This window comes from Ictalurus punctatus, chromosome 6, assembly GCF_001660625.3.
Source record: "Ictalurus punctatus breed USDA103 chromosome 6, Coco_2.0, whole genome shotgun sequence".
NCBI lineage: Eukaryota > Metazoa > Chordata > Actinopteri > Siluriformes > Ictaluridae > Ictalurus > Ictalurus punctatus.
In genome coordinates this window covers 14,052,280-14,078,014 of record NC_030421.2, presented here as the reverse complement: position 1 = coordinate 14,078,014, position 25,735 = coordinate 14,052,280, and the positions used below count along the sequence as shown (strand labels likewise).

The window sequence follows — 25,735 nt, the reverse complement described above, 5'->3', positions numbered from 1 at the left end:
GGAGTTTGCTTTGTGCACAGGGGTATTATCATGCTGGAACAGGTTTGGGCCTCTTAGTTCCAGTGAAGGGAAAATGTAATAATTCAGCATACAGAGACATCATATACTGGTGTTTCAACTACTGCTTTCAACTTTGTGGCAACAGTTTGGGGAAGGAACACACATGGGTGAGATGGTCAAGTGTCCACACATCTTATGGCCGTATAGTACATGTGATAGCAATACGATTCAGACATAATCACAGTATCCGAGCTGACTTGCCAAATGATATGAAACATCAGAGGTAGGTTGGGAACATGTTTTACGATCATTACATGCAAGAAGCATGCTGTCAGATTCACAGAACGTGTCCGAGCCAGTGCCAAAACCGATAGGTGCAGGCTATTTGTTGGTACCTCGAATAGTGAAGGCTACAGCAGGGGAAGAGCTTTCTCTTATAAAGCCTCACACTTATGGAACAGCATTCCAATTAGTGTTCGGGACTCAGACACAGTCTCAGTGTTTAAGTCTAGGCTGAAAACATATTTGTTTACTCAAGCTTACCATGAATAGACTTTCTTTTACACAAAATACACAGTCTTATCCATTACGGGATAGTAAGCATACCTAACAATCTCTCCCGCTCTTTACCTCCCTCTCTCATCTGTCGAGTCACACATGATTTTATGGACCCTTTCTGCTCTCCGGACCGACCTGATCCATCCTGATGCCCTACCTCTGGATGGAGCTCTCATCAACTGGAGGCTACATTCTGGATATTGCTTAGGATGGTACCGCTTAAAGTAATATGGAAATAGTTTTGGACCTCAATTCCATGTGGACATTCCCGCTGTGGTTGATGGGACTACGGTTGCTGCTATGGCCTTAGCCTATGGACTGCAATTATCACATACAGTTTCTTCCTCATATCATCTTAGGGAGTTTGTCCTCACCACCATCGCCACCAGCTTGCCCAATAGGGATAAATTCACACACTTAAAATCTGTATACCTTGTTTATACGTTTCTGTAAAGCTGCTTTGAGACAATGTCCACTGTTTAACGCGCTATATAAATAATATTTAATTGAATTAATGATACTGAGTATCAGATCATTGCAGCCTTAATGAAAATGGCTCTGAATATGTAACATTGTATATATAAAAAGGGGAAAAAAGGGTGTTAAAGAACCTTCCATCGAACACACTGCAAATGATGTGTAGCAAAAGACTAAATGCTGATCTTCACAGACCTATAAAGAGAATGACCTCTCGAAGCAGAGTGAGCATTTCACCCTGAAGCTTGGCGTTTTCTTTTGCGAAATGGACAATGGAGGAACTGTCATGAGTGGAAAATCTTGCTGCTTTTTATCATGCTGATAAAACTGCAAATAGATTTAAAACACAGATAAGGCATGCCGCTGAAGCAGAAGTATTTATTCTGCTTCACTTATAGCTGAATGACCTGTTTTAGCACAGCTGTAACGTGCTAAATTCCCACAGAACACTGACGAACGAGGGTGTGAACAACAACGCTGTCCGTGTGTGTGTGTTTCAGTAGGAGCGTGTCGAGCGCAGGATGTTAAAGCTGTCTAATCACGTTCTTACACAACCTTGTCCACTTGCCATTAAGGACACTAGTGTACTTCATCAGCTTCTGGGGATGGATTTAAAATAGATAAAAAAAAAAGAAAGAAAGAAAAGGAAAACTATCATTTTTAATCAGCGAAGCAGTGATCCCTAGATGGCAAATTGCAGACTGCAGAGGGATGGAGGGAAAGACAGGGATGAAGGAGCAAACCTGGTGACATCGGGGAAGCGGATGGGGAAGTAAAGGACGCGGCATTTGTGCCGGATGAGGTCCTCCAGGCCTTTGGGTCGGTGATCGGGCATCGTCTTAATGAAGCTGGAGATGGAGGACAGGAACGAGTCCATGTTGAACGCTGAGTTAAACACGACCACGTCCGCCACCAAGCTGGGGGTAGACGAAAGCATTACATAAGATGAAATCGATAGCAGGACTCAAAATAATGAAAACACAATCATGGAACGCACAGAAGCGTGGATTCGATATTCACGAGGACTAGTAATATTGATTTAATTACATCCAATAAAACATAAAGCCAAACAGCGACGAGCTGTTTTTAATTGTTGTACAAATTAACGCTGATTAAAGAATGACTCGTGCCACGGCACTCAATTAGCATTCAAATTAGCAGGGCGTAAGCTGCAAGCCTTTTAAATATCACCGCATTGTCATAATCATAAACAAACAGAGACGTTAACTGAGCAAAGCAAAGTGGCCAGACTAGAAGCGTGTAAAGCAATGACGATTACACAGTAGCCGTAAAATTAATACATAAAAACGACAGTTCTAATTGCTGCATCGAGATTAATGAAGCTATTCAATGATTCAAGATTCGTCGAAAGAGCTGCATTACGAGATGCTATAATTAAGCAACAGCAGCGAGGTAGCAAATGCTTTTAATGGCAAAGTACTCCTGTAGAATCGCAGTCTATCTGACTGCTATGCTATTAAATCCTTCACTGGAACTTCTCCTTCACTATTACGCGTACATCCGAGGTTGCGGTTTACAGGAAATGCGCCGGATAAAAAAATTTTCAAAAAAAAAAAAAAAAAGGCCATACAACAATATTGAACCCGAATTCAGCTGAAGCACATTTTTACTCTAGATGAGTTACCATGAAAGGATCTGGTTGTAGCCATACTGGAAGTCTCTCTCTTGGCTTTTGCGGACCGGATAAATCAACTGGTTTTCGTGAAAGTAGAGGATCTTCTTCAGAGCGGCGAGGTCTGGACGCAGGGCCACCAGTTCGGCGAGGTTGAGCACAGAGCTTGTAAATAAAATCCTGAAGAAAAAGAACGCTGTTATTAACTTAATTTTAATAACTAGACTATTAATATAACTATGCATTAAGGGAACTATTGGTTTTAAAAACGGCAAACTCTTCGAAACTTATCCGTCATGGCCATAAATAAATAAATAAATAAAGGGCTCGTCTCAAATAGCTGTGTTAGGTGCATTACTGAGGGGCGATAATCAGTGCACTGGGACACACAGTGAAGTGAAGTGAAATGAAGTGAAGTGAAGGGTGCTACTCGAGGCTGTGTCCCTGTCTGCGTTAAGAGCTTTGGGACAGACAGAGCGAGCTTTGAAGCTGCGTCATTCATCTCCCTAAATGAACCCAACCCCCTATTCGCTGTGCTCCGAGCTCAGCTTCTTTGATGTGGCGAGCCTGCGGCCTCGAGACCACGACGCGCTCTGGGTTTAACTCGCTTTCTTACGCTGATCGAGAAACAGTTTCTCTTACGCAAATCCTAACCTCGATTATTATATCACGAGTCATGAGGCTGCTCTCAAACTGCCGGCGGGGAATTATTATTATTATTTTTTTTAATCATCATGCGTTCATCAGTACACGACGAGGTCTCTGCACAGCAAAACCAAGGTGCAGAACCGAAGCAGATGAGGGATCGCTATTTTGGGTCCATATTCCTGCTGGAAAGTGTCCAAGCAACACATTTGGTTACAGTACTGATAAAAAAAAAATAATAAAAAAAAATTAAACGGGTACGTGCTCTTGCTGCCTTTGAACTCGAGGTGATGAGTGAAATTTGATGCATCTTTTCAGTTCAGTTCAAATCACACATGTGCGCCCAAATCAGCAAAGTATTAAAGATATTACTAATGCACATAAGTCAAATTTATATTTATATATATATATATATATATATATATATATATATATATATATATATATATATATATATATATATATATAATAGACATGGATCCTTCTGAAGTTTTCATTCCTCTACATGCAAAAAAAGTCCACAGAGAAGAATAAAACTACATCTCGCTATCAATGGGAAGTCGTTTTAATTTACATTTGTACTGTAAAATTTCTATAACAGTTCATAGTAGTGGCGTAATAACATACAAATATGGCAGGACACTGATAAATAGTGTGTACTGACATACATTTAAAAAAAAAATATTCTATCAATTTCCAAAACCAAAGCATTTATCACTTGCACTGATGCAGTAGTGTTATGTACCAGTTAATGTTCTTTTTTCTTTTTTTTTTTTTTTAAAAAAAAGGATGATGTAAGCAGACACCGTGACATACTGAAATTAGTTTGGGCGTTTATCATTCCGTAAATTTTTCATACCACTCCACCCATAAGCCCAGAGAGTGGACTGCTCCTGAGGAATTCGGACTCCAGAAGAAGCCAAAATCCCACGAGAGAGAGAGAGAAAATGATCGGCGTGAACATGCTTCGCCTTCCTCGAATTCCACTTTTGAGTCAGCTCCCCGGAATCTGAGGCCTCCAGTACAATGACTATGCCTGCTTCCTTAGTCTGCTGGACTATGGTCATGCGAGATCCTTTGGGTGTATACAGTCTGAGTCAAATTATATTCCCTGAATACGGTCATATTCCATAAATGCGTGATTTCGAGTATTATCAGTGCTTGGCCCCCTTGAAAACGTTGCTTACTCTGTATTCATATACTATATTTGTTATTTGACGGAATGAATCCTTTCACCGGCGGGGAAAAAAAAAAAAACATTTTAAAACCCTGAAACCAATCATCCTGTGACATTCCATAAATTAATCATCGCTTCGCTTCAGAATTAAAGCGTTCTCGTGGTTTAGAATTTAACTAGCGCATACTATTGGTCCGTCAATCAAATATGAAAAGAAAAAAAAACCTGTTTTTTTCTAAAAATCATAACAAACTCGTCAGAGCTGTCACGTGATATGTGTGAGCTTTAAACATGAACACCACTTTTTACTCATAACTGTGTATTTCCTTTCACTCCCACTCAAAATGCATGCTCTTATACAGTACGTCAACCCAAGTTTGGTTTTTCAGTACACAATTTACTGAGAGGCCTTTCACCAGTGATGAGTGGAAGCGCTTCAAATGCCATCCTTAAAAGGTAATTTGTTATTGGCAGACGCAGGATTTTCGTTCTCGTTACAAGCCCATAATTGTCGCCCACCGTTTGTTTCCAGTGCCGACTGCTAACTGAAACCGAAGCAGATGTTTTAAGTCCAAAAGGGACCTGTAGGACAGCAGACATGGTGGGTGGCTCGGTTACCGTGTTTGCTTAGTCATACTCCTAATTGCATAAGAGTGTTTTGAGTGAAAGGTGCCGTTTTGGAAAGACCGGCTTTGCTCCTGGCATTATACGGCTGCAGAAATTTCCCCTCCTATAATTAACACAGGGAGCAAGACTGCGCTTATGAATTATTCATTTTGGCCTGTCGCTATTCATTAAGCTGGGCTACGCGCAAATATTTTGTTCACTCTACCTTTTAAACAGACAAAATATTGATATGAGGTTTAATGTCTGTAGCTTACTTACTATGTCTCACAACAGTCAGGGCCAAATTAATCTTTGTTTCAGCAGTGATTTTTCTTCTCCGAAAACTATTACACATGAAGTGACATATTTTAAGGTTTGCTCTGGGTTTTCCCAGCTACTGAAAGCGCCTCACGAAACCAAAGTGTGTGTCTAGGGTCTAAGCGACAGAGGAGAACCGACTGCAGCACCAAGTTGCATCAAATTTACTTCATGGAAGCTCTATACAAACGAACGAGAAAGAGTGTGCCACTCACTGTCTACATACGTTTTGCTTATTTCCGCAACGTCTTCTGCAACCTTTTCAAAAAAAATCACGGTTAGGAGAGGAACGATGTGCAATCTTGTCATGAACTGTTCACTTAAATTATGGCCTAAGACCTGCTCATGCTCCATGACCACGACTGGCCCAAAGGCATCGATCCTTTTCTAATCACCCAACTGTTGAGGGAAAATTTTTCAACAATAAATATATAAATGTCAAACCACAGTAAAGAGCTTTCACTAGCTGGCATGACTATACTGAAGAGTAAACAGATGAGACAAGCATTTATAGTGTGTGTGTGTGTTGCACTGTACTGTATTGTGTAGAATGCAGTCCCTCGTCGATGGAAAATGTGGTCAATATGTCATTTGTTCTGCTTCACAATTACACAAACGCACAAGGATAATGCAGTTGTCAATAGCGGGGGCTAGGAGACCTATGATGATGCTCTGAAACAACCGCAGGTCATGTGGTTTGTTTCATATTTGGCTTAACCAAAATAGACATTGGATTTCCCCTTGACAGAACATGATCCTCACAGTCATCCCCAAAATCTTCAGCATCTTTCAAAACTCCCATCGAGATCCAGCAAGGCTGTAAATATTTCATACTATTTTTAATACGGTGGAGGAGACTGCGTTCAAAACTATAGTCCATGGGTTTATATCGAACATATGCTGAACAGCCTTTCCCTGCTTCGAAGGGTTTGTATTTCCTCTCATTTGAATAGTTAAAAGAGAGAAATCAAAACAAGTCTTGCTCATTTCAGAGCCCTACAATTTATTATTTATTTAAAAGTGCAATAGTCTTTTCATTATTATTATTATTATTACTACTAGTACAAATAGCTTAGAAAATGTGTAGAACATGATACAATTATAATTCTTAAAGCCATGGCCTTAGCGCAAGCGTATTACGTCCCTGAGAAAAGCGGTTTTTCTGTGTTTACACGATCCACCTGTCAATCATTTTATAGACACGCCTCTTCATTCCACCTCTGAACGAAAGGAAAAGGTTCGCTAAGTGCCAGACACAATCAGATATGTGTAGAGTAGAGAGCAGGAGCAGTTATTCGGATTGAACAAATAATGCGTCCTAAACAAATACTAATACAGATACGAGCAGAAGGCGGACTATTTTGTGTGTGTGTGTGTGTGTGTGTGGGGGGGGGGGGGGGGGGGGTGTTTGTTTGTTTGTTTAGAAAGCTTGCCAAAAAAGCTGCACAATAGGGATGGGTTCCCGCAGGACAAAAAAAAAAAAAAAAAAACATAAATAGTGACACGGGGGAAGGTTTTTTTTTCAATGTAGCACTTTAAGAGACCTCGCAAAAGAAGTTAACAATGATGCAGATTACTGATTTGCAGTATACTATATCTGTCATGTTTCTATCCAAACAAAGGGAACATGCATATTAAATATTGAAAAAAAAAGTAAAGTGAAGAAATGTCCACACGGTGCTTCAAAAAATGTATTCATAGGAAACAAAAATAAGCATTGGTAGTATTTTCCACAATAGAGAACTTTACTGATGAAGGAGTCGAAGACGAAATTAGCACAAAATAACGACCTATAAACTCAGATTATTAAATTCAGGCAGTACTGATTCGCAACTGTTACCGCATAAAAGTATGTTTTTAAGCTAGCCAGTTTTCTGATTAGTAATGCTAAAGCAATTAATTAAATAAATAAATAAACATGATGAAATAACAATTGATAGAGCATGCAGTAATTTGCGAAGCAACGGACAAATGAGTATTTCTTCTGTTCTGTATGAGGATCTGCCGTGAGGTTGTGTCCATCTTCAAAGAACATGAGGTCCAACGTCAATACGAATCCAAACATAAATACAAATACAAATATGATTTCATGCAAGCACATGAGCGAGCAGACAAAACACTGAAACTAAAAAAAGAAAAAAAACAGAACTGGAAACACAGCAGAATTCATTTTTAGGCCAAACTCAGCTGAACCAGTCATGCATCCAGGCCAGGTTTCAGGTTGCCAAAGTAATAGCATAGAGCAGAAAACCTCTCTCAGATGGGGAGACGAAATGGAAAGGAACCTCCACGTCTAACCTTTTTTTTTTTTTTTTTTTCTCAGTGATACACTGCCCAGCTTCTCATATGTATACGTCAAGTTGAGGGGCAAATTTTGAGATCTAAGAAGAGCTTGGATCTCTACAAACCTTGAGGGTACGACAAATGCGAGAGGATATTTTAGAGAAGGCTTGAATAAACGATGGAATATTTGAGACTTGCCTGATCAAAGCTCACAACGTGGCAACTCATGGTGCACCGAGCATACAACACAAGGGCTACTTGGCCTCATCAATAAAAAAAAAAAAAATACAAAAAATGATGGATGAACGAGGTCACCGGCAGCTGTAAGAGATTCTAAGATGATGTACTGTACCACAAGGAAGTCAGGCGAATGAGTTGAGGCAGAGTTTTGAGACGCTTTTTATGAGCTGCTTCCCAAAATCGACATATCTTCAGACAAAAGGCAAAAGTGTCATCCAGATACAGAATGGAAATGACACCAGAGTTTTTTGACTGACGTGACAGAATTACTGAATGGCCTTTATCGGCAGCTTCGAGGCAAAGGAGAACTTGTCTATGACATGTATTCTCGTTCTCGAAAGTATTCGAAGTCAAATTTGCACTGATTCTCAGACAAATACAAGAGGAACATTCTAGTAATCTTTCTGTGTCACTTAACGCTGAGGAACAGCTGGAATTGCCAAAGAGGGAGATCTGCTGCTGACATAAACGATATCTTGCTTTGTTCAGAACTGTGATGCTTTGAAAGCAACTCCACTCCACTTTCCTGAACATCAAAAAGCATGAGATTGCTACAATCTTCAGCAGCACTTACCTCTCACTTCTCAAGCATGAAATGACTGAAAATGCTGATAAGATCAATAATTGGTGATGAACATTTGCATCAGTCATTGAGAGCCTGGCACCAACCTTCTCATCACCCTGATGTAAGCCCACACTTCCCACTGATGTATCAAGTGCTCTACACTCCCACGGTTGTTCACGCTCATGTGTTTTTGTTTTTATCAAATGGAAAATATAATTATGGTAGTTGTGTAGCTGTGGTCTACGTACAGGGCCCTTTTCTTTTAGATTCTGTCCATTGAAATCCACACACACACACATATGGCTTTAAACAATATAGAATGAAATACTCTATGAGGGCATGATAATAACAATAACCTCAATTAATCTAATTACGAAATAAATATGGCCAAAGGTTCGTGGACACCTGAACATCAGACCCATATGTGTTCCTTCCCCAAACTGTTGCCACAAAGTTGGAGGCTCACAACTGTATAGAATGTCTTTGTATGTTGTAGCAGTACAATTTCCCTTCACTAAAAGAGGCCCAAACCTTTTGGGGCCCCTGTGCATTGCCAAGGTTGGCACAAGCACATGAGTGTAATTGATCAGGTGTCCATATACCTTTGACCATATACAGTGCATCCGGAAAGTATTCACAGCGCTTCACTTTTCCCACATTTTGTTATGTTACAGTCTTATTCCAAAATGGGGATTAAATTCATTATTTCCCTCAAAATTCTGCAAACAATACCCCATAATGACAATGTGAAAGAAGTTTGTTTGAAATCTTTGCAAATTTATTAAAAATAAAAAACAAAAAACACACATGTTCATAAGTATTCACAGCCTTTGTCATGACACTCAAAATTGAGCTCAGGTGCATCCTGTTTCCACTGATCATCCTTGAGATGTTTCTACAAATTGATTGGAGTCCACCTGTGGTAAATTCAGTTGATTGGACATGATTTGGAAAGGCACACACCTGTCTATATAAGGTCCCACAGTTAGCAATGCATGTCAGAGCACAAACCAAGCCATGGAGTCCAAGGAATTGTCTGTAGACCTCCGAGACAGGATTGTATCGAGGAACAGATCTGGGGAAGGGTATAGAAACATTTCTGCAGCATTGAAGCTCCCAATGAGCACAGTGGCCTCCATCATCCGTAAATGGAAGAAGTCTTCCTAGAGCTGGCCGCCCGGAAAACTGAGCGATCGGGGAAGAAGGGCCTTAGTCAGGGAGGTGACCAAAAACCCAATGGTCACTCTGACAGAGCTCCAGCGTGTCTCTGTGGAGAGAGGAGAACCTTCCAGAAGAGCAACCATCTCTGAAGCACTCCACCAATCAGACCTGTATGGTAGAGTGGCCAGACGGAAACCACTCCTCAGTAAAAGGAACATGACAGCCCACCTGGAGTTTGCCAAAAGGCACCTGAAGGACTCTCAGACCATGTTGAAACAAAGATTTCAAACAAACTCTTTGGCCTGAATGGCAAGCGTCATGTCTGGAGGAAACCAGGCACCACTCATCACCTGGCCAAAACCATCCCTACGGTGAAGCATGATGGTGGTAGCATCATGCTGTGGGGATGTTTTTCAGCGGCAGGAACTGGGAGACTAGTCAGGACCGAGGGAAAGATGAATTCAGCAATCTACAGAGACATCCTTGATGAAAACCTGCTCCAGAGCACCCTGGACCTCAGACTGATGTGAAGGTTCATCTTCCTACAGGACAACGACCCTAAGCACACAGCCAAGATAACAAAGGAGTGGCTACAGGACAAGTCTGTGAATGTCCTTGAGTGTCCCAGCCAGAGCCCAGACTTGAACCCGATTGAACATCTCTGGAGAGATCTGAAAATGGCTGTGCACCGACGCTCCCCATCCAACCTGATGGAGCTTGAGAGGTCCTGCAAAGAAGAATGGGAGAAACTGCCCAAAAATAGGTGTGCCAAGCTTGTAGCATCATACTCAAAAAGACTTGAGGCTGTAATTGGTGCCAAAGGTGCTTCAACAAAGTATTGAGCAAAGGCTGTGAGTACATGTACTTATATATATATATATATATATATATAAAGATTTAAAACAACTTCTTTCACATTGTCATTATGGGGTATTGTTTGTAGAATTTTGAAGAAAATAATGCATTTGGAATAAGGCTGCAACATAACAAAATGTGAATACTTTCCGGATGCACTGTAGTTTATAGTCATCGAGATATGGAAACTGATTTTAATACTGATCTTCAAAATAACAACAGAATAAGAAAAACAGTGCCATGGCGGCGAAAGGTTTTCCCCTGCTTTGGATGAACCACTTTCATAATAATCCATGTAGCACTAGTTAACTGCACCAAACTCCAGCACAGCTAACGATGGTAACTAGCTAACAGCTAACGGTACTGAGAACTCTACTAATGACATGTAGGCTATTTCCAGTATATGAGTCTCATATCATATCATCCACTGGTGAGGCAATGTTATTTCTCCTATTGTGGTACATAGAGATTGCACGTTACCATTTTTTTTCTTTTCTTATACCTGTGACAATACCGAAACCTTGAGTATCAGTCAATGCCAATACCCATTTTTTTACTCACTTACTTCACAGTTAAATATACACAGTAAACATGATAAATATAATAAATCAATTCTAAAAAATGAAAAACTAGTCGAGTCTCTTTATATGTAAACATGTCCTGTTCCAATGTATTTTTTCCAAATCCAATTCCAATCTTTGCCATTTGTCATAGGAGCTGATACATGATATGTTGTCACCAGACCAATACAGATACTGGGTATCAAATCAGTGCCATCTTTATCAGTACGCCAAAGCTTAGGTATTTTTGTTCTCTATATCTTAATAACAAAAACCTCTCTCAGTGGTTGAAAGTGATGTCATGACAATCACGTTATCTCTAACTAACCTCATCAGCCATAGTTAATGTTCACAGAAAAGATCAGAATGGGAGAAAATGTGGTCTCAGTGACTAAGTGTGGGATGGTTCTTGGTGCCAGATTGGCTGATCTGAGTATTTCAGAAACTGCTGATCACCTGGGATTTTCACCTACATAAATCTCTGGGGTTTACTCACAATGGAGAGAAAAACAAGAAACATCCGATGAGCGGCAGTTCTGTGTGTGGAAATGCCTTGTTGATGAGAGAGGTCAGAGGAAAATGGCCAGACTGGTTGACTGACAGGAAGCCTATAGTAATTCAAAAAACTAGTCTGTACAACGGTGTTGAGCAGAAAAGCATCTCAGAAAGCATGTCAAACGTTGAAGTGGATGGGCTACAACAGTAGTATATCAGGGTCCACTCCTGTCAGCCAAGAACAGGAGTCCAGTCTCAATCAAACCGGACAGGTGAAGATCAGAAACATGTCAAATGGTCTTTATCCAATCGAAGCATTAATTGCACCTCTTGACTTCTGCACTGTATCTGCATCATTTTATGCAGTGCGCTGCTACAACGTGGCTGACCGGATAACTGAATGAATGAACAGGTGTTCCTATTAAAGTGTTTACTTGCATTGCTACAGGAGCTCATGTGTCACACTGTCACCCCTCTTTCACCTATAAAGGGTTTCGACACCATTTCAAGCATCACTGTGCCTGCATCACAAGAATTGTTTTTTTTTTTTGTTTTTTTTTTTTTTAAATTATGTGTTATATGAGAGTAGCAGAAAATATTTGTCATGGGTGGGTGGCAAAGTTCAAACCGTGTGACAGTTACCCGTTCTACTGAACTGTTTTCTTTCTATAATCTCACCCAGGTAGAAACGAGGTTTTGAATATTACTGACTTTCTGTCGGTTGCTTTCTCAGCATGCTTGCTAGTTTCCGGACACGTTTCCACACAGGTTCTCGAATGATAAGATGTGAATCACAGCTGCAACACTAAATAACCATCAACCTAGAAGCATGACCAATACTGAGAACATGACCATGATACCACAGGTGGGGTGCACCCACACACACACCATTAGTCCTGATGAAAGTTTCCCTGCACCTCAGCTAATCTGCTGTTGGTCTGGGTGGCAATGATAACCCTTTCATGTACAGGGTCTGCAATAGAGGATGATCAGTTTAAGGCTGGTTTGAGGAAAACATGGGATGTAAATGATCTCTAGATCACTTGAGACCCTTACTGTAATTTAGTGTCAATAAATATCAGGATTTATTTTGCTGTCTAGATTAGTCTCTGGTGCGTTTTTTATGGAAAAAAGGTTTCAAAATCCCAAATTAAGGGGAACAATGTGAAATATTTTATTATTATTATTATTAGTAGTAGTAGTAGTAGTAGTAGTACTGATGGTTTTTATACATGTCAAGAAATGTGCTATATTTTGTCCAAAACTTCACAATTTTCATCATTTTAACATCAACATTAAATATTTTAGATATTTCAGAACGTTAGCAATTTTAATTGATAAACAAATGGAAGCTTTTGCTGCTGTTGTATAATATTTCATCGTTATTTCCATATACTATTCCTAGACATGGACAACCCCTTTACTTGTTTTTTTTTTTTAAATAAGTACTATTCAGAGAATATTCAGTTTTTACTAGCAGAAAGCATTTAAAGATTATGGATATGTCTTTAAATAATCTAACAATGCACAAAAGTGCAACTTATAATGATTTCTCCAGTTTCAAAATCTTTCAACCCCTTCATGGCAAGCATCTTTAGTACTTAGTGGAGCACCCTTTTGCTGTTATGACCCTCTGCAAAAGAGATGCATAGCTTCTGGAGGCGTTCCTGAGGAATCTTAGCCCATTCTTCATGAGCGATGGCCTCCAGTTCAGTAATATTCTTGGGTTTGCGTGCTGCAACCGCCTTCTTCAAATCCCACCAGAGATTTTCTATGAGATTCAAGTCAGGTGACTGTGATGGCCCTGTAGAATCTTCCAGGACGACTTCTGCAACCAAGCCTTGGTGGAATTTGAGGTATGCTTGGGATCATTGTCCTGTTGGCAGGTCCAATTACACCCAAGCTTCAGCTTCCTCACAGATGGCATGACGTTTTCTCCTAGGATTTCCTGATACTTCAATGAATCCATCTTGCCTTCCACACGCTGCAGGTTTCCAGTGCCGGAGGATGCAAAGCAGCCCCAGAGCATCACCGAGCCACCACCATGCTTGCCTGTGGACAGAGTGTTCTTTCTTCATTCTTCTTCCTCCAGACATACCGCTGATCCATCGTGCTGAAAAGTTCCAGTTTTGTTTCATCGCTCCACAGAACAGAATCTCAAAACTTCTGTGGCTTATTTATATCATTCTGAACCGATATTTTCTTGTGCTTTTGGGTCAGTAGTGGTGTATGTCTTGGGAGTTCTAACATGGAAACCTTCTGTGTTTAGTACACGCCTTACTGTGCTCACTGAAACCTCAGTGCCTGTTGCCACCAAATCTTGCTGCAGGTCTTTTGCAGTCACTTGAGGGTTTTTCACAACCTGCCTTCTCAGAAATCTGGTTTCAGCCGTTGACAGCTTCCTTTTTCTGCCCCGTCGAGGTATTTCATTCATTTTCTACCCCTAGCCAGTTCAGGAATTTCATGCATTTTCTGCACCTGGCCAGTTCAGTTATTTGATGAGTTCCAGCTCAAACACACCTGGTGCAACTAATGAAGCCCTTGATTAGTTGCATCAAGTAAGCTTGAGACACCACCGGTTTTGCATGTTTGTGCTGTTGTGAGGGATTCTATTCAAAGGGTTGAATAATTTTGAAACTGGATAAATCATTATGTTGAATTTTCAGTTGAACTTGAGGAAACCACTTGAAGCATTCATTGTGCTGAACTATTGCAATTGCTTTTGTTTGATTTGTTCATTGGAAACAGCTGAAAGTCTGCAAATTTTGACAATAAACCTTCATTTGCAATTTGAAATGGGGGTTGAATCAATTTTGATATCAACTGTATATATAGGGCACGATCATTCTGACCGTTAATTAACGTCAACAGTTTTGTGCATTGTTAGATTATTTATAGACATATCCATAATATTTAAATGCTTTCTGTTACTAAGAACTGGATATTTTCTGAGCAGGACTTATTAAAAAAAAAACAACAACAAATGGATTGTCCATGTCTAGGAATAGCATGTTGAATCAAATAAAATATTATAAATTATAATAAAATAATCTAAAATAAAAAAGGATCAAATGTTATACCTGAAATGAAGAACAAAAATAAATTCTTCCATTTGTTTATAAATGAAAATGGTTAACATTCTAAAATATTTAATATTGATGTCCAAAAAAAAAAAAATGTTTTAATAAAGCGCTCTCCACTAATATTGGCACCCTTGGTAAACATGAACAAAGAAGGCTGTGAAAAATTGTCTTTTAATCTTTTGTTAAAAAATTTCACAAAAGTACTCTGCTCTCACGGATATCACACAATTGCAAACACAACACAGATTTATCCAAAAAAAAAAAAATCTTTGTTAAATATAGGTGTGCAACAATTAATGGCACCCCGTGAATTCATATAAGGAAAAATATATTTCAAGTATATTCCCACTGATATTTCACATTTTATTTTGTACAGCTGGGTGACTAGAAACAGGAAATTTTTCAACCATGACTTCCTGTTTCACAGGGGTATAAATATGAAGTAACACACAATTGTTTGCTATCCATGAGCGCAGAGAATTTTTGTAAAAAAAAAAATGTAAAAAAATTAATAGAAGATCAAAATGTTTAAAAATAAAGACAATTTTTCACAGCCTTCTTTGCTCATATTTTCCAAGGGTGTCAATATTAGAGAAGGGCACTTTATTTTTAACATTGTACATTCATTAAATATTTTAGAATGTTAACCGTTTTCATTTATAAACAAATGGAAGATATTTGTTGCTGTTCATTTCAGGTATAATATTTTATCCTTTATTCCGCATGCTATTCCTAGACATGGACAATCCATTTATTGTTGTTTTTAAATATGTCCTTCTCAGAAAAGATCCAGTTTCTAGTAACAGAAAGCATTTAAAGATTATGGATATGTGTAATGATGCATAAAAGTGTTGATGTTAATTACAGGTCAGTCTGATCGTGCCCTGTTTCTCCTGATGGTCTTGTACACACCGACCTGTATGCTTGGCTGCTTGGGACAGCCTGCATGAAATGCAGCGCTGCCGTTCTGGCCCTCCAGTGCCATTTCTTAGCAGGAAGCGTGTAAACCACGCAGTCTTCTACACCTTCCTGCAGAAGGTCCATCAGCTGCTTGTGAGAGCCGCCGTAGAAAGCCTCCACCAGCAGCACACTCATGGCTGAAATCTACAGCAGGATGGGGCATCCAAATCAATTCAACCTGGAACGGCAGAGATTGGGTTAATGCACCATAAATCAACCTTAAATATGTGGATGCAGCATCAATACAGCGTCTAATAAACGAACTGCACAAAATTAAAAGAAGAAAAAAAAAAACACTCAGAAGTGAACAATTCTTATTATTTGGTATTAATGGAAATACCGTAATGAGTAATGAGACATGACAAATGTAGCGGCGTGACGAGGGAATAATAAGTGGGATGTCATTAAGTGCTGTATTCGAGAAAAAAAAATTAAACAATCGCCTACATGCAGTACTTTCCCGGTCGTTTTTGAAGCTTACAGCTGCCATTAGAAACGAAGGGTTAAGTCATAACTGGAACGCAGAATGAGGTGTATAGTCAAAAACATGATATCAAGAGCTGAAAAATGAAATGCTGACACAGTGATATTTATCAGACAAACAGGCCTGGAGGCTACGCGTCATGGAAAAGCAACATTTCTGGCCCTTTAGATGATAATACAGTGGCACGATATTTCTAAAGGACACAGTGCTCAGGAGTCATCTGTGTAACCTCAATATCACATTATTGTTAGATTATTAAATATTTACTGAAATATTTTTTCACTGCAAGCTCCAAAGTCGTTTTTTAAGCTTCAAGAATATACATTTTATATTCGTGACAAAATAACCATTTTCTAAAGACGTATAGTAAAAAAAAATAAATAAAAAAAAAATAAGTATGATCATAACTCATCATTTATTATTTAATTACACTGTGATGGCTTTTCCTTGCTCTGTCTAAGCTAGAAAAGGTTTTCATAAAGAAAATAAACATATAGATAATCCACCACTGGCAAAACAAGACAAACACGATTTATATTAGACCAAAAAAAAAAAAAACCACCACCAAAAACCTACAATTACAAACAAACAGGACTTACACTGAGCGGTCTGCTACAGTAATAACTCTAAGAAAAGAGACTAAAATTCGTCGGGGTTTTCCGAATTCGACATGCAGATAGAGCCAGTGGGCTTTTCCCCACTTACACCACGCATTTACCTTTAACTCAAGCCCTCCATCTTACACAGGTAGGCCAGAGAGAACGTTAAGACCTCAAAATGGAGAGAGGAAAGTGAGGGGTTAACGTCAGAGCTCTTACCCACACACGGTGATGCGAGAGGGAAACCCCGCGGTACCAGAACTCAAGGCATCTAAAGCAGCAGCATCATGCCTCACCATGGGTTGCTGAATCATTTCTGAACTTCTCTTTAACGATTGCCTCAGCACAACCACTCCCATCACTTTAACGTAAGAATAAAAACTCAAGGGTGAGAGCAAGACTAAAACTCGAGAGTCTGTGATATTCAAACACAGTTATAACACTCATCTCTATAGCCTTTACATTCAGCGTAATAAATCCGCTACTGTATCGGTGTGTGGAATATTGTATGCGAGGGTGAGTCAGATGAAAAGCTTAATTATTTATTTTTGCACTGTTTAGTGCAAATAGGTGTCACAAACATGAATCAGTTTGCTATATAATCATTTCATTCAGTGATCAAGTGAAGTCTATACTTCCTCTACACGTTCCTCTAGAGAAAAAAAAATTCAATTCTCAATTCGATAATTTAGTCATTTAAACATTTTCATTTGACTCATTAATTTAAATGTTTTCATTTGTCTCACACTCAGATAACATGAATGCTGGTTGGCCAATGAAGGTGAGATATCGATATCATGATTAATGACTTTTCCGAGATGAGATGGAGAGATAGAAACATCTATATAATATACATACATACATATATACACACATATATATATATATATATATATATATATATATATATATATATATATATATATATATATATATATACACATACATATATATATATATATATATACATACATACATACATATACACACACACACATATATATTTATATATACACATACATATATATATATATATATATATATATATATATATATATATATATATATATATATATATATATATATATATATATACACATATATACACACATCTATATATATATAAAAATAAAACAATTCCAAACCCAGGAAGCCCATTTGATAATGTTCTATTGTTTTCATGCATTAAATGTGTAAAATGTTACAGTTTAAAACAGATTTCTACATATTTTTCATTCATTTTTGTGCACAAATTAATGTGTCCTCAAACTCAAAATTTCTAAAGGTTTGTATTTTTTTTTTCAGTACGACTATTCTGCATTTGGTATATGGTGAGGTCCAAAAGGCTGACAGCACGAATGAAAATGCTTCTATTTTGCCTTCTTTCCTAATTGAATCCAACAACTTTCATTAGAAATTCTATTACTGACAACAACTTTAGCGAAAAGTAGAATCTTCGAAATATTTACAAGAGCGTCAGAGTTTCTTAGTATTTGCTACGTGGCCGTTTTGCTTTAATGACGGTGTGCGCTCGAGCTGGCATGGACGCCACACGGTTTGTGCAAAAACCTCGGATCCGTTTCGGTTCAAATCCATCGGCGCGTCGTCTGAACACGTAGAAGAGATTAGACATGAGGAAAATCCCAGCTTTTGTTCGAAGCAGTTAACCCGCTCGATATCATACGTTTGTATACATTTCAATAAAGACCTAGAAATATTGCAAAATTGTGAATATTAAACGCATATTCGAGATACTGAAAATTTACTTTCTCCGTTTTTTAATATTTCAAAATCCTGTTTATTTTAAACGAAGAACAAAAATCCCAGATTTGGATCACACTGTACATCGTAAATCCGGAAATATCCTGATGTGATATAATGATAATGATAATGAGTCTTTATTAATCACATATACATATGCACAGTGAAATTATTTTCTTCACATACCCCAGCATGTCAGGAAGCTGGGGTCAGAGCGCAGGGTCAGCCATGATACAGCGCCCCTGGAGCAGAGAGGGTTAAGGGCCTTGCTCAAGGGCCTAACAGTGGCAGCTTGGCAGTGCTGGGGCTTGAACTCCCGACCTTCCGATCAGTAACCCAGAGCCTTAACCGCCAAGCCGTTACCTTATGAATTGAAACCGTTTTGTTTTGCGTGGACGCCCGTACAATTTTTTATTTTAAATCTTCACTAATATGGTGACGTTTTCTGTTATGAGGCATTGAACAGTTTTGTAAGGAGTCTCCAGTGTCAGAACTAAGCACTTTGCGCTTTATCGGTATCGTGCCAAGCCACATCTTTTTTCATTTCATTAAATTATGGCCAGTTAGCACGTGTTACACTCTCACGAGAGAGAATGATGATGCTCTTAAAAAAAAAAAAGCTAGTCCTCGCTTAGGGCAAAATCGCCCTGTCTCTCATTCGGTCTAATTTAAGCGCTGATCTACGACATCTACGGTCTGAATGTAAAGATGTGTCATGACGTTATTTATCCAGATATCAGCGTCGCACCATCGTATCACACAGCCTCAACAAACAAAAATGCCTGTAAAAAGGAGTCATGTGTCTGTATGGACTAGACAGTTGGACTAAACTGGAGTGTGAGAAAGGCACTGTACACAAACACTCCCATATAAAAAGCTGTGATTATATTGCTATACGACCTGATTCATCTGATATATTAGGAACATCAATTGCTCTGACGTGACATCTGACCTATGTAAATAGTCCGGAGACGAGGTGCTCTGGAAGATTTGATCTCTTTCTGGGAATACAAGGGGAAGATGGTACGCTTTTGACAGTCGGAGCCTCATGGGTGGAAAATCTCTAAGAATGTGGCTGACGCACATACAGGGCGGGCATCGCATGATCTGCGCCGATCGTTCCTGATTAAACCTATCAGCGGGAGCGAGTGTGTCGGTGCTCTATAAGCAGTACGGCGAGCGTGGCACTGCCCAACGACAAGCGTTCAAAAAAATAATAAATAAATAAACATGGCGCACTGAAGCATGCCAGCTAGCGCTTGACACCTCATTTTCGCAGCCTCCAGCCATCCATAGATGTCTTTCGTCTCTGTGTGTGTGTGTGTGTGTGTCTCATCATCCACAATAGAGTGTGATAAGGTTTGAGGAGGCCTAAAGTGATATGGTCTTTCTGGAGGGTTAATCCAGCTTGAACGATAGATCTGATTAAACACTCCCCCGCCAGGGAGAGAGAGCGGCCGAGTGAAGCAGAGGCTCATAACGCAAAATTACACTTGAAGAATAAGGAGAAGTAAAACACACACACACACACACACATACACACACACACTTGAGCGCGCTTAAAGCACCCTGTGTGCTGGATAATCCGTTTCCCAACATAATGTGTTCAATCACAATTAATACTAGCAATACTAAACCGAGAAACAGTACGTTTCATAACAAAATATTTCAAGACACGAATCACACCTAACAGCACTCAGAGTGCATCAGTGTGGCACGTTCATGTGATGAGCTCATTTTTAATAGCTTCATTCCACAGCGCTGGTGAATTCTCGACTCCGATTGGTCGGGGGCTGATTCGTTTTCCATCGCGGCAGGTGACTGGAGGTTTATATTTAATGCGCTCATTCCAATATACTATTTCACAGGGCCTTGTGAAAGGGCGGACGCTCCACGTCATCGAAACCTAACGAACAAGCCGATTTAAAAAAAAAAAAAAAAAAAAAAACTTTAAAAAAAAAACATTGTTTAGAATTAGTTGTTATTAACCTCAAGAGAAAGAGAAGGAACGACTGCTTCAGGTTACTATACTACCAGGCCGTACAGGATTTTGTTATTTTAATTTTTTGTGATTGTTGCGGCTCAAAATGCTTTATTTTGCTGCTGCTTTTTTCATAATCTGTTATGCAATTTTCAGAGTTTTTTTTTTTTTTTTTTAAACTACTTGAATTGGCGAAATTTCAATTGCACTTTCGCAGTGATGTTTGTTGGTAAATGAGACCTTTTAGCTGTACTCACATACAAAACACGTGAAACGAAGACGGCTTCGACTGAGTGCGTTTTGTGATGACGTCACATGGCGTGTCTCGGCCCAAATCTTCTGAGAATCTGGGGTAATTTAGAAAATTTGCGAGCTCCTCCGAGTTTGCTTGATTTGGTGTTAATTTCTGCGATCGCAAAATCCTGGAGGGACTGTGTTAAGCACGAAGGTGATAACTTGATCCGTGGATGTTTTATAACATTATATTTACCTATGCACAGAATATAAAAAAAAAATAATAAATAAAAAAGTATTACATTTATTTTTCAATAAATTACATTAAAACTGAAATCTTTGTCATGTTGCTGTGGTATAAGAGGAATAACCCACTTCGGGGTGTTCTGATAAAGGAAAAGAATCAATTTGGGGACGTAACATTCAGTACGTTTACATGGACAGTAATAATCCGATATTAACCCGATTAAGACGATACTCCGATTAAGAAACTAGCATGTAAACAGCGATTATTGATGACCTTAATCTGACTAAAATCATACGCGAAGTAAACACAAATCGAATTAAGACATGTGGAGTACTCCTGTTTCAGTTTATCGATGTGCTTTACACACCTTAATCACACTGTTAACATCGTGCGATTTTGCGACAGGACACGTATACACACGGCAGTGCTCAACCGTCTGACGGCAAACGAGAGAGCACGGCTGCATCCCAAACCGTGTACTTACTTGCTATATAGTAGGTGAAATACATGTATCTCAGCTACTATACAGTAGGTAAGTACGCGGTTTGGGACGCAGCCCACGGCTTCAAGCAGACTTCTATTAGCACGTATAGCATGACAAATATTTAACTGCACTTGAAGCTTTCGTAAAATTAAAACTGAAACACCCGATACGTATAAGGTACCATAACGAAGACCAACTGCATGTCGATATGTGAAATTCTGGAGGGAACGTCAGACGGCGTGGCGTGGGGACGTAATGACGTGTGCCGTTAATCGATCTATGTTCTATAACGTGTAAAACGGGAACATGAAAGGAGTATTCTAAAAGCGACTCATGTAAACATCTTAATCAGAATATTGCCTTATTCAGAATAAGGTCAATAATTAGATCATTGCCGTCCATGTAAACGTAGTCAGTGACTTTAGTACACTGTCGTTGGTTATTTTCCTTTGACAGCACACATCGTCAGGTTTTATTAATTACATAAAGTAAAAGTTTTACTGTGCGGGTTATCGGCTGTCGTGCTAACATGATATTAAAAAAAAAAAACTTTTACAGAAATTTGTATACATTTTTTTATTATTATTATTATTTTTTTTAAAAAGGCTCTCCTAAAAACTTCTTAAAATTACAAGTGTTCATTTTATATTTCGAAATAGCGATGGTTATCATGCTGGTTATCAAGCTTGACTATAGCTATAACTATTAATGAAGAAGGTGAATAATGTCTGATTAGGAATGCGTGTACGTTTAAACAAAGGAGTTTTGTGTGTGTGTGATGGCGTGAAAGTGAAATACGTGACATTGCAATTTCTGCTTTTACTTTGGTTTGTGTAATAACCTGCACAGATGCATCAGAGGACACACACTTTTAACCCTGAAATAAAATGAAAAGCATGGAAGGGGAAACACGGGTGCAGGCACGGATTTACTCAAAACTGTAGCAGAACTGAGAATTCATAAGGTTTTGTGTGACGGTACCTAGATGAAGTACCGATCTTTCCTCTTAATTTAGATTCCAATTCACCAAAACTCATTTCTCTCTACAGTTGTGGCGAGGCAGAATGCTTTCAATGAGGTTGATAGAAATAGGTCAAGAAAACTTTTCTACAACGGTGACGTCAGGGCTGCACACACACTGGTTTCATCAATGCTGCTAAAACGTCATGTCTTCGACCACAAGCCATGTTGAGTGGCATCTCAATCAGCTAAAACAGTACTGTAAGCCCCGTTTTTTTTTTTTTTTAAATATATTTTAAAAAAGCGTTGAGTAATTTGTTCCTGAAACCCTCTCATTCAGACTGACGCTGACATTTCTGCCGGGTTCAATGCGCCGAACGAAGGGCACACGGCGTGTTTCCAAACTCTTTTGATCTCGCATTATAAGAGCACGGAAAAGCTCACATTTTCCACGGATTAAGCGCTCAAGCGGAGCGAAGTGCCGAGAAAAGAGTCGTCGCGTCGCCGTTCACTACATCAGAGGCTTTGTGTGAACGCTAATCATCAAAGAGGAGCTATTGAAGGAGAGCAGAGCTGTAATTACATACTAACACGTACATGCTAATCACCACACACTCGCAGAAGAGCAGACGTGCACGGCAGCAATCAGGAAATCCAATCTGATTTGGACAAACCATGCTGGGTGGGGTATGGATTGGGGAAGGTGCTATAACGCAAGGTATTAAATATCAGTTTAACGTTAACGCTTCCCAAACACTAAAACGTCAAATCTGTTTATATTTGTGTTAAACACGTGACTTCTCATTTCTTTAAAGTGTAGGATATGTCATAGCTAAAGTGGACCAAACCCTCTTTTTTTTATTATTATTTAATATTTGGTGTTTTTGGTTTTGCTGTTGCGTCGTCTCATAAAGGATTGGGTGGTATATCGTATCATATCGCGATACTAGCGGACATTTCTTTGATAAAGGTTATGTTCATAATATCGCCCGATCTTCAGTATAAACCAGCGACTGCGAGTGCGATGTTGCTTTTATACAACAATTCTACAAACAAGAAATTAATATCCAGTGAAGTGACATTCTGGACACGATGAACAAGCCACACTCACTTTATATGTATATACGCTAACTCTACTGTAGTAACCGTTTTCAACCATGGGACTGTACGAAATGCACAAAAATTTCATATTTAACACTGGAAAGAAAGAAAAAACATGACAAATCTATACGTTTTTTATAAACATTTAGAATTTTAAGCATTCAGTATGACATTTTTAAGTTAAATCAGATGCAGTTTAAATTGACAATTACATTTACAGTTAAACAACAATCACAATATCTCAGAAAATTGCACTGTGACAAAATTTATCATGATATATTGATATTATAGTGTGATATCGTCCACCCCTAACCTGCGATATCTCGGTAAAGTATATTGTGACATAACTGATCACAATATAACGATATTACAGCATCATATCGTCCGGCCCTAAACTTCGATATCTCCGAAAATCATACTGTGACATAATTTATCACGATAACAATATTATACCATCATGTTGTCCAGCCCTAACCTTCAAGATCTCCGAAAAGCATAATTGTGACATAATTTATCACACTATTGATATTATATCATCATTTTACCCAGGCCGAATCTCATACAGATAAAACGTGAAGCTTCCAGGACCATGATAATTTAAACAGCACATGTATGACTGACGTTAACAAACCAGACGCGGTTACTGTGCAGACTGCATGAGCTCAAAAAGGCATTAATGCTGGACTGAGTGAGCACTTGATGTCGGCGCATGACCGCCACTGTTAGAGGAATTATGTGGGACAAATATCATGCAAGAGTTTGCATTGCAGCTTTGTTGTGATGTTTGCTGTTTAGTGAAAATGTCACAGGAAACAAAGTGAGCTAGTCTGTGACCTTCATAACAGCCTGCTTCAAAAATATGACACATATCACTACAACACCGGTGTCGGTAGTTATTCAACATTATACTGCTCCTCTAAACATAACGTAAATATCTTACACAATCAGTGAGGTCATGGATATGGATCTCACACACACACACATCTCAGAAAATCGGATAAGCCACACAATTCATTAAGCTATTAATGGTAGTGTCTACATAAAGTGTGCAATAGTGAAGCATATAATAAACAGATGTAGTTATTCTCTAAACAATATATAATATCTTTCAAATTTGGAAGATTAAATGTAGACTATTTGAGCCTATAAAAGACTGTGCAAAATGACCACATAATATCAATATTTTGTAGCAATACACCTTTCCGAGCAGTAAATAACTAAATAAATATTAACAGCATTTATAAACTCTGGAAGTAGCTTCTGATGTTACTTTTTCAAAGAATCGTAAACTAAGATAAATGGATTTTTTTATTATTTATTATTCATTTCAATGAGTTTATTAAAAAAAAAAAGTTTATTACTTGATTTTTTTTTTATTTATTTTTTTTAAATCCTTTGCAGTTTAAAGAATTTTATTCGAGTATAGTTTTCAAAAATGCAACACTACTGTTTACCGGTTTCAACAAATTCATACAGTATATCATGTATCATGCAATAGCAAATGCTATCAAGTATCATGGTATATTTTTGTCATAAAACCCACCCAATATAATATAATATAATATAATATGCAATGTACAGTCATGTGAAAAAATAAGTACACCCCAAGGAAATTGTTGGCGTTTTTGACATATTTGGACAAGCAAAAGATTTGGTCATCTTTGAAACAGTGCCTATTAATGAAAATGAGCTTTTTCAATCATTTATTAAACAGGAATATCAATAGATGTGATTCTTCTGTGGAAAAAGTAAGTACACCCTTGGCCTCAGAAGCTAGTATTGCCTCCTTTAGCAGAAATCATTTCTTGTAGGTGTTTTACGTAACTGTCCACCAGTCTCTGATATCGGTTTGCTGGAATTTTTGACCACTCTTCCATGCAGTATTCTTTCAGTTGCAGGGTTTTCTTGCACGTACTGCCCGTTTCAAATCCCCCCCCCAACAACATTTCGATGGGATTCAGATCCGGGCTTTGACTAGACCCTTCCATAACCCTTCCTTGGTGGATTTGTGATCAAAATAATTATCCTGTTGAAAGGTCCACTTTCGGTTCAACTTAAACTTTCAGACTGGTGGCTTCACATTATCATGAAGCACTCTTTGATAGGATGCAGAATTCATGGTTGAATCAATGAATGCACGCTGTCCAGTCCCTGAGGCAGTGAAGCAACCCCAAACCATAACTTTTCCACCACCGTGCTTCACAGTTGGTATGAGGTGCTTCTTCGGAAAAGCTGTCTTTGGTCTGCACTAAACATGTCTGCTGTTAC

The 25,735-nt window shown here is 38.7% G+C and overlaps 1 protein-coding gene across 5 annotated transcripts in view; it reads right to left on the bottom strand.

The window, feature by feature from the left end:
• gtdc1 (glycosyltransferase-like domain containing 1) overlaps positions 1 to 25,735 on the bottom strand; it is a 59,840-nt gene that overhangs the window by 26,985 nt on the left and 7,120 nt on the right. For 3 of the 5 annotated variants that reach the window (XM_017469957.3, XM_017469958.3, XM_053680885.1), the window contains exons 2-4: positions 15,573 to 15,794; positions 2,681 to 2,848; positions 1,779 to 1,952 (exon numbers count right to left, since the gene is read on the bottom strand). In XM_017469957.3, coding sequence (XP_017325446.1) covers positions 1,779 to 1,952; positions 2,681 to 2,848; positions 15,573 to 15,751 — 521 coding nt within the window. In that variant the 5' untranslated portion in view covers positions 15,752 to 15,794. Of the gene's footprint in view, positions 1 to 1,778; positions 1,953 to 2,680; positions 2,849 to 15,572; positions 15,795 to 16,918; positions 17,061 to 25,735 lie in introns of all 5 variants that reach the window. The other 2 variants (XM_017469960.3, XM_047156178.2) reach the window with 2 other exon arrangements.